Source organism: Thalassophryne amazonica, chromosome 23, assembly GCF_902500255.1.
Source record: "Thalassophryne amazonica chromosome 23, fThaAma1.1, whole genome shotgun sequence".
NCBI lineage: Eukaryota > Metazoa > Chordata > Actinopteri > Batrachoidiformes > Batrachoididae > Thalassophryne > Thalassophryne amazonica.
This window is the reverse complement of record NC_047125.1, coordinates 7332969-7348788: the sequence shown is the minus strand read 5'-3', so window position 1 is coordinate 7348788 and position 15820 is coordinate 7332969. Positions and strand designations below refer to the sequence as shown.

Sequence of the window (15820 nt, the reverse complement as noted above, 5' to 3'; positions counted from 1 at the left end):
AGAGAGCATATTTTACCCACATTGGCCTCTCTTCATTGGCTTCCTGTTAATTCTAGAATAGAATTTAAAATTCTTCTTCTTACTTATAAGGTTTTGAATAATCAGGTCCCATCTTATCTTAGGGACCTCATAGTACCATATCACCCCAATAGAGCGCTTCGCTCTCAGACTGCAGGCTTACTTTACTAGGGTGTTAAGAGTAGAATGGGAGGCAGAGCCTTCAGCTTTCAGGCTCCTCTCCTGTGGAACCAGCTCCCAATTCGGATCAGGGAGACAGACACCCTCTCTACTTTTAAGATTAGGCTTAAAACTTTCCTTTTTGCTAAAGCTTATAGTTAGGGCTGGATCAGGTGACCCTGAACCATCCCTTAGTTATGCTGCTATAGACTTAGACTGCTGGGGGGTTCCCATGAGGCACTGAGTGTTTCTTTCTCTTTTTGTGCACCACTCTGCATTTAATCATTAGTGATTGATCTCTGCTCCCCTCCACAGCATGTCTTTTTCCTGGTTCTCTCCCTCAGCCCCAACCAGTCCCAGCAGAAGACTGCCCCTCCCTGAGCCTGGTTCTGCTGGAGGTTTCTTCCTGTTAAAAGGGAGTTTTTCCTTCCCACTGTCGCCAAGTGCTTGCTGACAGGGGGTCGTTTTGGGGTTTTTCTGTAATTATTGTATGGCTTTTGCCTTACAATATAAAGCGCCTTGGGGCAACTGTTTGTTGTGATTTGGCGCTATATAAATAAAATTTATTTGATTTGAAATGTTTGCATCCATTGGATTCTATGACATGATATGACATATGTCACCCTGTAATATGACACATGGTGCAAACTATTGCATTTTAAAACCCTAAGGAGTATTTGTGCCAAATCTGGTGCTTGTGTCACCGTTTGAAAGAACCATTTGTAAATATTCTCTTATCTGCTGCACTAATAGGACTCACTTCTCTTAAACCTGTGGATCTCTACTGGCTTTCCAAAGCTAGTCTGCTGCCTCTTTAAGAATAGAATTGTACAGACAGATAATTGCCCGTCTTCTGTCCTCTGAGTTTCATTAAGTCTATTTTACATCTCTTTCAAACCGACACCAGAGCTGGTCTGTAGCTGTATCTTACGCCTACAGAACTGTCAGTTCACTGCACATAATTACCACCACGCTAGAGAAAAACTATCACAGTCTATTGGTGTGCACAAAATGACAAGAAACACCAGAGGTGGAAAAGCGCGGCTTCAGAAATTGGGCAAATGAGCTCATCAATACTTTAGGTGTACAAGTAGAAGCAATACATGGTGGGACTTTTACCTTCTAAAGCCAGGGCATTCCATGTCTTGGACTCAATAACATGCAGCTACTGATTAAATAATCTATTTCCAGACTTCTGACTGTTCATAGTCACCCCTTAGTGTTTCTGGCATTCAGTGGTACTCAGTCAGGATTCAGTTTCAGTAGATTCTCAGATGCAAAAGCCCCTCCTGACCTCACAAGTTTGAATTTTTTGAAAATACAAATTTCATTCTGATTCCTACCAAGTCTTCAAGAGCGTATATGTTCCGCCACATAATTAGGAAATGCTTTACTGAGAAATTTTACAGCTGCACCCCCACCCCCCACCAGATCACTGTGACATCATAAGGTAAGTACTTATGGAAGTAAATCTGTGCCACCAGAATCTGAATTTTTAAGGTTGAATTTTTTTTAGCATCAAAATCAGAGTTTGAAGTTGGATTTCTAAGGTTGTATTTCTTTAGCATCAAAATAATCAGCTCAAAAACTTCAGCCTAAAAAAAAAAAATTCCAACCTAAAACATTTTTTTGAGGCCAATTTTTTTCCAAAATAAACAAACAAACAAACAAATAAATAAAATAAAATAAATAAAAAAATCAACCTCAAATTTTTTTTGAGGTTGTTTTTTTTTAGGTTGGATTTTTTTAGGCTGAAGTTTTTGAGGCTGATTATTTTGATGCTAAAGAAATTCAAACTCTGGCACAGATTTACCTCCATATAAATCTGTGCCATCAGAATTTGAATTTGAATTTTTAAGGTTGAATTTTTTTAGCATCAAAATAATCAGCCTCAAAAACTACAGGCTATAAAAAAAAAAAAAAAAAAAAATCCAACCTAAAAAAATTAAACCTCAGAAATTTAACCTAAAAGGTTGACTTTTTTTTTAAGTTTAATTTTTTTTTTGGTTGACGTTTTTGAGGCTGATTATTTTGATGCTAAAGAAATTCAACTTCAAACCAATTTTGATGCTAAAAAAAATTAAATCTTAAAAATTCAAATTCAAACTCTGATGGCACAGATTTACTTCCATAAATACTTTAAAGTAATGAACAATCATCATTAAAAAAAAGATATAATCAGATGTGTGTATTTGAATATTTCATAGACAATGCCCAGCACTTTTATTTTTTTGTGACGGGATCAAAGTCAGCAACGTATAAGGAAGTCTGCAAAGATCAAAGTGAAACCTGCTGCAGGAAACACAACAACTTAACTGAAACAGAGATGTACAAATACATTAAAAATCTAAGTCTGACTGTATAAGAAATTTAAAAAAAGAATGACAAACAGCAAAAAGAAGAAAACACAGTGAGCTCGAACATGTAGTGAAGTCAGAGTCACACTTTACGTCATGTTTACTTCTAAGGAAAAAAGTTGTAGAAACTATACAATGAATTAAACCACTTTGAAGTAAAGTTTCTTTAGAATTATACTGTTTAACTGGAGTTCATTTTTTATTCAGGGTTCATACGACGTGGATAAAATAGTCAAACCTAAAGTAAATGAATAACTTTTGCACCTTTTGGCTTGTAACCACTTCCACCGTTTGTGGGTGACATGTTTGTCTTCTCAAAACTGAAAGCAAGCTACAGAGCTGCCGTCGATGAGCCACGAAACGAGCGCGCCGTTATACGACTGCTCGACACTCGGATATTTAACACTGTGCACGTCAACCTCCCTACAACATTTGTTCAAACCCATTTCTAAAAACATCATCTATGGACTCCAGCAAAAAGTACGTACAACTACAGTATAAATAAACAACCATTGCTTTACGAACTAACCACAGAAGAAGAAACACAAAACAACACTTTGAAGAAATGAATGGAACAACTTCCTGAAAAAATATGATTTATACGTGCTCATGAACTGTAAACAGTGTTACAGTTCAGACATAAAACCTGTACAATACAAAAAATCCAAATGCTAAAAATCAGAAAGGACTTTTTCTTAAACATGTGGCTTCTTCATGGATAGAAATGAACTGAAAAGAGGTTTATGATAAAATATGGGCCGCGCAAAAACGCAGTGAGAACAAAATAAGATTATCTAGCGGGAGTGAATAAACTGGAAAGCCAGCGAGATGGCACAACTAAACATCGACACAGCACACGATATACAGTGAGGTCCATTAGTATTTGGACAGCTACTTTTCCTTTACTGGGAGGAATGTTGCCTCTGCACGCCTCCACAATGGGGCCGGAACAAAACAGGAGTGTACTGCAGACTTCTAACTTTAATTCAAGTAATTAAGTACTAAAAGAACGAAAGTCTATGACTCTCCCAGGATGGAATGAGAGTCCATTGTAGGTTACTTCCCCAGCCAAGGCTGGTACCCATACCCTGAACCCCGGTCTTTCGGGTGGCAGCCTTTAACCACGGACTGGTCAGGATTTGGATTTTAATACAAGAAAACAAATCAAGTCTTTCCTGAAATCTTCCCTGTGCCTTCTGCCCACCTGTAGATGAAATTTCGGTGAGGAGTGGATAAGGAGCTGGATTATCGGGGATTAAAGAAAAAAAAAAAAAAAAAATCACAGCTAAATCATAAACTGATTACCATCTATGTTTTTACAGAAACCTTTTTGTGATCGTGTCCCAGAGTTTAAGGTTAAAACCAGGTGGAGGCAGCTGAGAAAACAGCAATTGTTCTCCTGCTGAACACGATATTTCACTCACTAACCATTGCAGCTCTTTTCTAGTGCAGCATCATATAGAAAGACTTTAACACACACATTTAAATACTACTTCAGGATAAACATTCTGGAGGGTTTTTTTTTTTATTACTATGTTCTCTGCATTTTCCCCCTCAATTTAGTTGTTCTGCTTAATGTGTTGTATTTGTGTTTTCTTTTGCACATTTTCACTTTTTCTTTGCCTTCAACCAAAACTGATATCACAACTTACATATTTGTTTGATAAAGATTACTAAGCTCAAGAGCCGTAATCATTTTCAGATTTTCATCTTCCCTCATCCTAACTGACTTGATTTTAAAGCCAGAACCTCAAACAGACCCTGTAATGCCCAAGCTTAGACATTACATTAAAAAAAGTTATTGCTTCACATCCCACTTTAGTTATGCAGAAAAGTTAAATTAATTTAACTTATTTTTATATGGCTCATCAATGAAACTTAGTCTAGAACTATAGTAGAACTTAGGCCCAGAGTAATACTGATTTAAACATTTTACGTGTTAAAATTATTATTAAGTAGTAGTGGTATGAAAAATGCCTTCAAAGGTAGACGTTTAATGAAGGGGTGTTGTGGAGGGAACATCCCCCCAACAAACACCCTCATTCCATCTGGATTCGCCCCTGGTTTGCAGTCTCTGAGCAGGAACAATCAGGAATTTGTGTATTTATGTAGAAAGCGCAACCTGATTGAGAGGTAATGAGGTTTTAATCAAGCATTTACATTATGTCATCCTCAGAAAGAGATTTCAGGCATATTTTTGGGGGAAAAAACAAACAAACATGTGTTAGTGTTTGTTATATGTCACGGGTCTGCAGCTATGTTATTAGTTTAACCACAGCAAGGACACTCAGAGAAGACTTTGAAAGAAAAAAAATTATAAAAAGCCTCTTTGCTGAGTATCTGAGTATCTCTCAGCAGTATTCAAACACACCAACTTCTCCCCCTCCTCCTGTAGACAGGACACGACTCGCTGCCAGCAGAAAAAAATGATGAGAAAACAAAGGCATTAATCTAAAAATCGATTTTTAATTTTTCATGAAAGCGGTAAGTTTTATATTGTGTCCAGCGTTGATTCTGCGTCAGGATGGCGTCAGCGTGAAACCTGCCTTTTGGCAGCCCAAACTTTAAACCCTGTAATATGTAGACCTGGGTTTGATTCCTTTGAAAGGACACTTCATCCTCATCATTTGAGTCCACCCGTGGCTGAGGAATTAACCTGTATCCGACTGGTGTCCTCTTCAAGGTGAGTCACAGACTCTCATCTGCTTCAGGCAGGAGATAAGCAATGACACCAACCTATACAGGACTTCCATCTAATTCGTACATTTAGTTTGTCGAGAGGGACAACCAGCATGTACAGAAATGGTTGTAATTCTTAAATAACGCTGTAACACGGTAATATCCGTAACTTGTATTTTCTAGAGATTTCATTTACAACAGAGATGTGATTGGACGTTAAATTGACCTGCTCTGATCTTTATACCCATAAGTTGTGACCTCTCTGTTGGGACTGTTTACACTGAGACTGCTACCTGCTGCTTTGGACTTGAATTAACAGTCTTTTTCAAGACTTTTTTACTTTTTTTTTTACTTTTTTACTGTGCTCCAACGCCTAAGGAAGACCTCTAACGGTCGAAACATCGCGACGGAGCACTTTTATCAGCTAACTTTCATCAGCGTTGGCAAGCTAACTAGCTTGCTAACGCTTTCATTTTTATTTTTTTTATTTTTATTTTTTTCTCTTTTAGCACTGTTGTCGTGCGTTATCTGTGCTGCTCCACAGCGTGTTTAGTTGATTTTTATTTTATTTTAGCACCGTTGTCGTGCGTTCGCTGTTGTCGTGCGTTGCCTGTGCTGCTTCATGGCCTGTTTGGTGCCTTGATTGGGGCACTCCTTCTGCTGAATCACCTCTAAATTATTTACACATTATTCACTTTGTGTGTTTTTAGGAATCCGCTATGTTGCGTAGCTACTAGCTCTTAGCCGATTTAGCATGGCGGCTTCTCCTGTCTCTCCCGCACTTTTCTGCTCTGGGTGTGAAATGTTTAGTTATTCCTCGGCCTCCTTTAGCAGTAATGGTACTTGTAATAAGTGCAGCTTATTCGTAGCTTTGGAGGCCAGGCTGGGCGAATTGGAGACTCAGCTCCGCACCGTGGAAAATTCTACAGCTAGCCAGGCCCCTGTAGTCGGTGCGGACCAAGGTAGCTTAGCCGCCGCTAGTTCCCCCCTGGCAGATCCCGGGCAGTCGGGAAAGCAGGCTGACTGGGTGACTGTGAGGAGGAAGCGTAGCCCTAAACAGAAGCCCCGTGTACACCGTCAACCCGTTCACATCTCTAACCGTTTTTCCCCACTCGACGATACACTCGCCGAGGATCAAACTCTGGTTATTGGCGACTCTGTTTTGAGAAATGTGAAGTTAGCGACACCAGCAACCATTGTCAATTGTCTTCCGGGGGCCAGAGCAGGCGACATCGAAGGACATTTGAAATTGCTGGCTAAGGCTAAGCGTAAATTTGGTAAGATTGTAATTCACGTCGGCAGTAATGACACTCGGTTACGCCAATCGGAGGTCACTAAAATTAACATTAAATCGGTGTGTAACTTTGCAAAAACAATGTCGGACTCTGTTGTTTTCTCTGGGCCCCTCCCCAATCAGACCGGGAGTGACATGTTTAGCCGCATGTTCTCCTTGAATTGCTAGCTGTCTGAGTGGTGTCCAAAAAATGAGGTGGGCTTCATTGATAATTGGCAAAGCTTCTGGGGAAAACCTGGTCTTGTTAGGAGAGACGGCATCCATCCCACTTTGGATGGAGCAGCTCTCATTTCTAGAAATCTGGCCAATTTTCTTGGATCCTCCAAACTGTGACTGTCCAGCGTTGGGACCAGGAGGCAGAGCTGTGGTCTTATACACCTCTCTGCAGCTTCTCTCCCCCTGCCATCCCCTCGTTGCCCCATCCCCGTAGAGACGGTGCCTGCTCCCAGACCACCAATAACCAGCAAAAATCTATTTAAGCATAAAAATTCAAAAAGAAAAAAATAATATAGCACCTTCAACTGCACCACAGACTAAAACAGTTAAATGTGGTCTATTAAACATTAGGTCTCTCTCTTCTAAGTCCCTGTTAGTAAATGATATAATAATTGATCAACATATTGATTTATTCTGCCTAACAGAAACCTGGTTACAGCAGGATGAATATGTTAGTTTAAATGAGTCAACACCCCCGAGTCACACTAACTGTCAGAATGCTCGTAGCACGGGCCGGGGCGGAGGATTAGCAGCATTTGTCCATCCAAATTGGAAGTCCCAAAAACCAGTTTTATTTGTTATTATCTATCGTCCACCTGGTCGTTACTGTGAGTTTCTCTGTGAATTTTCAGACCTTTTGTCTGACTTAGTGCTTAGCTCAGATAAGATAATTATAGTGGGCGATTTTAATATCCACACAGATGCTGAGAATGACAGCCTCAACACTGCATTTAATCTATTATTAGACTCTATCGGCTTTGCTCAAAAACTAAATGAGTCCACCCACCACTTTAATCATATCTTAGATCTTGTTCTGACTTATGGTATGTAAATAGAAGACTTAACAGTATTCCCTGAAAACTCCCTTCTGTCTGATCATTTTTTAATAACATTTACATTTACCCTGATGGACTACCCTGCAGTGGGGAATAAGTTTCATTACACTAGAAGTCTTTCAGAAAGCGCTGTAACTAGGTTTAAGGATATGATTCCTTCGTTATGTTCTCTAATGTCATATACCAACACAGTGCAGAGTAGCTACCTAAACTCTGTAAGGGAGTTAGAGTATCTCGTCAATAGTTTTACATCCTCTTTGAAGACAACTTTGGATGCTGTAGCTCCTCTGAAAAAGAGAGCTTTAAATCAGAAGTGTCTGACTCCGTGGTATAACTCACAAACTCGTAGCTTAAAGCAGATAACCCGTAAGTTGGAGAGGAAATGGCGTCTCACTAATTTAGAAGATCTTCACTTAGCCTGGAAAAAGAGTTTGTTGCTCTATAAAAAAGCCCTCCGTAAAGCTAGGACATCTTTCTACTCATCACTAATTGAAGAAAATAAGAATAACCTCAGGTTTCTTTTCAGCACTGTAGCCAGGCTGACAAAGAGTCAGAGCTCTATTGAGCTGAGTATTCCATTAACTTTAACTAGTAATGACGTCATGACTTTCTTTGCTAACAAAATTTTGACTATTAGAGAAAAAATTACTCATAACCATCCCAAAGATGTATCGTTATCTTTGGCTGCTTTCAGTGATGCCGGTATTTGGTTAGACTCTTTCTCTCCGGTTGTTCTGTCTGAGTTATTTTCATTGGTTGCTTCGTCCAAACCATCGGCATGTTTATTGGACCCCATTCCTGCCAGGCTGCTCAAGGAAGTCCTACCATTATTTAATGCTTCAATCTTAAATATGATCAATCTATCTTTGTTAGTTGGTTATGTACCACAGGCCTTTAAGGTGGCAGTAATTAAACCATTACTTAAAAAGCCATCACTTGACCCAGCTATCTTAGCTAATTACAGGCCAATTTCCAACCTTCCTTTTCTCTCAAAGATTCTTGAGAGGGTAGTTGTAAAACAGCTAACTGATCACCTGCAGAGGAATGGTCTATTTGAAGAGTTTCAGTCAGGTTTTAGAATTCATCATAGTACAGAAACAGCATTAGTGAAGGTTACAAATGATCTTCTTATGGCTTCGGACAGTGGACATATCTCTGTGCTTGTTCTGTTGGACCTCAGTGCTGCTTTTGATACTGTTGACCATAAAATTTTATTACAGAGATTAGAGCATGTCATAGGTATTAAAGGCACTGTGCTGCGGTGGTTTGAATCATATTTGTCTAATAGATTACAGTTTGTTCATGTAAATGGGGAATCTTCTTCACAGACTAAAGTTAATTATGGAGTTCCACAAGGTTCTGTGCTAGGACCAATTTTATTCACTTTATACATGCTTCCCTTAGGCAGTATTATTAGACGGTATTGCTTAAATTTTCATTGTTACGCAGATGATACCCAGCTTTATCTATCCATGAAGCCAGAGGATACACACCAATTAGCTAAACTGCAGGATTGTCTTACAGACATAAAGACATGGATGACCTCTAATTTCCTGCTTTTAAACTCAGATAAAACTGAAGTTATTGTACTTGGCCCCACAAATCTTAGAAGCATGGTGTCTAACCAGATCGTTACTCTGGATGGCATTTCCCTGATCTCTAGTAATACTGTGAGAAATCTTGGAGTCATTTTTGATCACGATATGTCATTCAAAGCGCATATTAAACAAATATGTAGGACTGCCTTTTTGCATTTATGCAATATCTCTAAAATCAGAAAGGTCTTGTCTCAGAGTGATGCTGAAAAACTAATTCATGCATTTATTTCCTCTAGGCTGGACTATTGTAATTCATTATTATCAGGTTGTCCTAAAAGTTCCCTAAAAAGCCTTCAGTTGGTTCAGAATGCTGCAGCTAGAGTACTGACGGGGACTAGCAGGAGAGAGCATATCTCACCCGTGTTGGCCTCTCTTCATTGGCTTCCTGTTAATTCTAGAATAGAATTTAAAATTCTTCTTCTTACTTATAAGGTTTTGAATAATCAGGTCCCATCTTATCTTAGGGACCTCGTAGTACCATATTACCCCATTAGAGCGCTTCGCTCTCAGACTGCGGGCTTACTTGTAGTTCCTATGGTTTGTAAGAGTAGAATGGGAGGCAGAGCCTTCAGCTTTCAGGCTCCTCTCCTGTGGAACCAGCTCCCAATTCAGATCAGGGAGACAGATACCCTCTCTACTTTTAAGATTAGGCTTAAAACTTTCCTTTTCGCTAAGGCTTATAGTTAGGGCTGGATCGGGTGACCCTGGACCATCCCTTGGTTATGCTGCTTTAGACGTAGATTGTGGGGGGGTTCCCATGATGCACTGTTTCTTTCTCTTTTTGCTCCGTATGCATCACTCTGCATTTAATCATTAGTGATCGATCTCTGCCCCCCTTCACGGCATGTCTTTTTCCTGGTTTTTTCCCTCAGCCCCAACCAGTCTCAGCAGAAGACTGCCCCTCCCTGAGCCTGGTTCTGCTGGAGGTTTCTTCCTGTTAAAAGGGAGTTTTTCCTTCCCACTGTTGCCAAGTGCTTGCTCATAGGGGGTCGTTTTGACCGTTGGGCTTTTCATAATTATTGTATGGCCTTGCCTTACAATATGGAGCGCCTTGGGGCAACTGTTTGTTGTGATTTGGCGCTATATAAGAAAAAAGTTGATTGATTGAAGTTGAAATAGTGACTGTGATATTTTTTGTTAAACCCCTGAAAGAACATATTGTTTTATTTCAAATCCACTGTGGTGTACAGACACAAAATTACAAAAATTGTGTCACTGTCCAAATACTTATGGTGTCCAAGTGTCCTGCAACCTTCATGGTTGTATCTGCGTGTCATTAATGTACATTAATTATTAGAAACAAGCTAAAATAAGATTAAAATTCTTACCCTCGGATTTAGCCTCTTGGAAACCTGGAGGTTAAACACACCAAGTACACAGAAGAAATTAAACACAACTCCCAACTGTATCGTGATCAACACAGAAGCCAAAGCCAAAGCACGAGCCACTCACCTCAGCATTACAGTGCACTTAATACAATTTTAGAAACTCAATTTTATGCAATAATTTCAAAAAACTGCACAAACAATTAAAAAAAATCCAAGCCAACAACTGAAGAGCGCTACACACAAAGACACAGAAGCATCTGCACTTAATTTATCGATGCATATTTAGAGCTAATAAAGCACACAGAAACCAGCAAGAACACGGTGAGAGGAAGTCGCTACGCACAACCGTTCATTCTTAAAGGGAACACAAGGTGGAAAACTGCTCCCACAGCTTCACTTTGTGATGTTTTTCCAAGTTCTGGGAGGAGCTACACATCCTGTCCATTTATGGGCTGCAAATAAAAATATAATACCCTCCGCTGTATGAGCCTTGTATTCTTTATAATTTGCAGTTGTCAAATTAATTCTTAAGATCCTTTGGTCTTACGCGCAATTTGTACATGTTCAATAAAGCCCTTCTATCAATCAGTCAATCAAAAACAATATTTACGTTTTAATGGCATCTACAGGAGGCCCTGTGTGTGGGTTTACATGAGCTTTTGACAAGGAATAATTGTAGATCCCCCTCTGTGCATTTGCAGGTATTAATGAGACAAATTTAACTCCACAGGAAGTTAGCGTTGAGTTAGCGTGCACGCTAACGTCCGCTAAAGGTCTTATAAATCATTCCAGAGGTGTTAATAGGTTCCAAAAACAGAAGTGTTTATTTTTCACTAGCTTTTGCATAATATATGAGAAAGGTGTTATTTATAGCCAAAAACAAAGCGAAGCTAGCAGCTAATGGCACCAGGAAGTTACGTCATCACGCTAACGTCCACGAGATCCTAGCATAACAATAGGAACAGAATGTGATTTTTTAACCTCTTAAAATAGGTCAAGGTTAGCCATCTTTGTACTTGTCCAACATCTGTGTCCCAAGAATGTTCCCTGTAAATTTCAATAATAGGATTAAACCTATGCTGAGCACAGACAGACGGACGGGCAGACGAAAAGCCATCAGAATACCCGATGGCCATATTTGATGGCCTCGGGTAAAAATAAAAGAATTACCATGTCATAATAACAGCGTTTTCAGCATTAATTCTAATAATTCTTCTTATTCAATCTGTGCTGCCTCAGTTTTTACACCAGTCTGTTGGACTGAATAACATGTTGAAAACACTTGAGTCAAGTCTGTTGTATGAATGTGGCAGAGGCTGGTAGGTGTTCAATGCAATTCTGTTTAGAGCACACTATACTAGAAGAAAAAAGTTTACTTTGCAAACTATTTCTTATGATGTCACAAAAATCTGTAGTGTGATTTGCAAAATATCCCCCCGTGTGCATTTGGTGAGCAGAAAAAACCTACTGAAGAAACAGAAATCCATGACTTTAAGAATAATGTCTAAGACGTGACAGAAACTAACGTTCACCCCAAGTACAGTATTGTTCAGTCAGCTGATTGGCTGGGAGGAGGTTAAGATGGAGTCACAGGTTTGCCTCGGTGGAGGTGATAGACGGGCTGCAGACAGCTGCTGAGAGGCCAAAGCAAAACAGAACTGAAGAACATCACAGCTGCAGACAGTGAGCAACAACGCAGAAACAAATGGCCCACATCACGAACGCAGCACGGAGACTGCTCCGTTTAAAAACGGACAACCTGGAGTCTGAGATCAACAGATGAATATGAGAAGCACTTTTTATTTCCTCATATTTGCATTCAGATATATGAGACAATATAGATCCTTTTTGTGTCAGACCACCCAATGTTTGGATATTAGAATAGATTCTGGAATACATCTTCCTTGAGCCAAAGTTAGCCACTTTATCAAATTTGACTGAAATCCATTCGTGCCCTTTTGCGATGTCCCGTGACCAAATTTAGAACCTCCATGAAGGAGTTACTAACACCTCATATTTGACTCCATATGTCTTTCTACAAATAACTGGATTGAAGTCCACTGATGGACCTGTTAAGTCTTGAACCTCCTACTTCATAACCACAGATTAAGTCCTTTCAAGAGCTGCTCGTGTATTTTGGTTGTTGTTTTTCTTTTTATTCCTGCATGATAAACTTCCTCCTGCTTAATTTGCATTATATAGTCCATGAGCCAGTCATCAATTTTGACCTAATCGGTACCACTTAAGGTGACTAAACAACACTTAGAATCCAGCCTCAGTGTATCATGGCCTACACAAAAATGTATGATAGTCATCCCAGTTCTGGAGTTATGGGGTAAAAACAGCAAAAATGATGACAAAGGTCAATTTCAGTTTGTACAGGGGTCAAAAGTTAAGGTTGCTCGAATTTCAGTAAAAATGATGTAAACTGTTGTTTGGGTTAATAGGGTTCTAATAAGGAATAGTTTGCACCATCTGTCACCTTTCATAGAATCCATTGGACGTCGACCTTGTTTGACCTTTACTTTGGAGACCAAACATTCAACACAGTCAAAACTATTCCATTTATTAATCCTTTTATTTCAACCAATAATTTGCATCATTTTTTTAACTGAAATTGGAGCAACTTTAACTTTTGACCCCTGTACAAACTGAAATTGACCTTTGTCACCATTTTTGCTGTTTTTACCCCATAACTCCAGAACATTCCATCATAGATAGTCCAAACTATACTTTTTGGAATTGTTATGATCAGACAAATAATGTAATATAGTTTTCAATGTTTTTGGAGCATTTTTAAATTTTGACCTCTGTGTAATTCTTCATTGACCCCTACCTGGCTACAGCTTCCACCCTGGGATGACTATCATACATTTTTGTGTGGGCCATGGTACACTGAGGCTAGACTGTAAGTGTCATTTAGTCACCTTAAGTGGTACCAAAAACCTGCTTGGCCTATGGACTAATAGTATTATGATGTTCCTATGGATTCCAAACTCTTGCACTGGCTACGCTCCGATTCATTTACTCAGCTTCTCACAGACAGATGTTTGCTCTTCATGCTGGCTTGTCCTTTTGAACAACACTTGCCATTTTTTTGACTAAAACCAAAAACCAAGAGTTCTGACCGAGATCTGTGATGTTTAAACAATTTGACAGGAGACATCTGGGTGACAAGAAACACCTGTCAGTTGTTCCGATATTTATGCTCACTGCAAAACTAGGTAGTGTGATCCAAAAGAGTTGGACACATGGAGCTTTTCATCATTTTGAGCTATTTTAATTCATCTTTTGATCTCAAACCTGAGTGGTTTCAGCAAAAACAAATGACCTTGTTACAGTTCTTTCATAGTACATGTGACCTGAAATAATTTGTCGTTAAGACCTCAAGACTGGTTTAAGAAAATCTCAAGATTTAGGAAGATGACTTCTGCTTTATTTTCTGTGACCACATCATTTTGTAATAAAGATGAATTTGTGGGACAGTTGAAGTAGTGTGAGCTGGAATTCATGTGGTATCTTCTCTGTTGGCTTTTTAATGGATGTTTTGGTTGATTTGCTCATGTGAATGTGTAAATGGTTACTGAGCGGGTGTGACACTTGCCGTGGGTGTGGGTCATGCACACACACACACACACACACACACACACTGTAACCTACATAACCAGTTGGTACTTTACCATTCCTGGCATACTAATGGCCACAATGCCAAGATATGAAATGAATCCTACAACTGTGGAAATGTCTCATGTAAGATCAACTGTGGGATCTATCCCTTTTTATCTATTCCCCCCCAAAAATTAACAACCTTAGTCATATTGTTAGCAGTCAAGCCTGTGAGTGCTCGAGTCTCCCACTTATATTATATTGCAGGACCTTGGAACATGTTTCTCAGTATTTTCCCCAATAACTGCTCCAAATAAGGCTTACAATTAAACAAATTATAGCCAAATTTATTGGTTGTGATTATGATAAAGTATATTTTATTTATACTGTCATATTTCATAAATACTATGATTTTTTAAAAGCCTACTAAAATAGTTAGCTATTTATATTCATTCACTAATGTATCAAACTTACTAATATATATATATATATATATATATATATATATATATATATATATATATATATATATATATATATGTTTTGGGTAATTTCGGCTCGCATTAATCAGTGGATTAATCCACGTGCACAGCACTACTGTAACATTATTATGTTATAGTTACTATGTGATGTCAGGAGAGGCGTCAGTCCCATCGTTAGGAGGGACAGCTACCCTGTCATTAGGAGAGTGCTAACTAGAGCACAATAGGTGCTGATTAAAGCTATTCTTTAGTCACTAGCAGTCTGCCTCTTGGTAGGAGAGGTCTGGTTAGGTTAAAAACTACAGCTTTTGTGGCTTCTGTTTGTTCTTCTCTACAAGGGTCAAGACAGAAGTCAGACTACCAGAGCAAGAATTTTAGCTGAGGAAGCTTCTGCGAATTGAAGCGAACCGTCCTCGCGTCAAGCAACCCAGTCCAGTCAAAGATTCAAGCTTCTCTACTATCTGATGTCTAATCCTGCAGGAAAAGCACCGTCTAGCTGAGCAAGTTTCTTCAAATGTTGCTGCACCATTAATGTTCCAACAATTACAACATTGCTCACACCATTCTGCATTTTTTAAGCATATAGCATTTTTTCTTGTACTCTCATTCATTCCTGCCTAAACTAGTGTTTCATAATGATTTCTTGCAAACTAAGCAATCATCAGAGCCAAACTGTGCTCTCAGAGACTTGGTTGCTAACAATGCTGTTGTCCATTAAACACTCCGGTCAGGTCCGTGTGTGTTTTACCTTGCTGTCCCGGTTCCCAATGTCAGACGGGACTGAGCCAGAAATCTGACTGGAGATGGTTGCTGCTATCAGCTGTTTACACCACTCCACGTGAGAACCTGTTGGACTGCAGACAGACACGGTGAACAAACACGAAAGTCATCACAATCATGATTTTTTTTTTTTTTTTTTTTAAACACAGTTGTATGCAAAAGTTTGGGCACCCCTGATAATTTTCAGGATTTTCCTTTATAAATCATTGGCTGTCTGGATCAGAAATTTCAGTTAAATATATCATATAGCAGACAAACACAGTGATATTTGAGAAGTGAAATGAAGTTTCTAGTATTTACAGAAACTATGCAATAATTATTTAAACAAAATCGGGCAGGTGCATAAATTTGAGCACCCTTATCATTTTATTGATTTTAATACATTTAGCACTAATTATTGGAACACAAAATTGGTTTGGTAAGCTCATTGACCCTTGACCTCCTTACACAGGTGAATTCAATCATGA

General features: G+C 39.0%; 1 protein-coding gene across 4 annotated transcripts in view; it reads right to left on the bottom strand.

Annotated features, from left to right (window-relative positions):
* Positions 1 to 15820, bottom strand: part of mtmr1a (myotubularin related protein 1a) — a 33466-nt gene that overhangs the window by 16522 nt on the left and 1124 nt on the right. For 3 of the 4 annotated variants that reach the window (XM_034164216.1, XM_034164218.1, XM_034164217.1), the window contains exon 2: positions 15322 to 15427. In XM_034164216.1, the coding sequence (XP_034020107.1) occupies positions 15322 to 15427 (106 nt within the window). Of the gene's footprint in view, positions 1 to 10485; positions 10510 to 15321; positions 15428 to 15820 lie in introns of all 4 variants that reach the window. The other variant, XM_034164219.1, reaches the window with a different exon arrangement.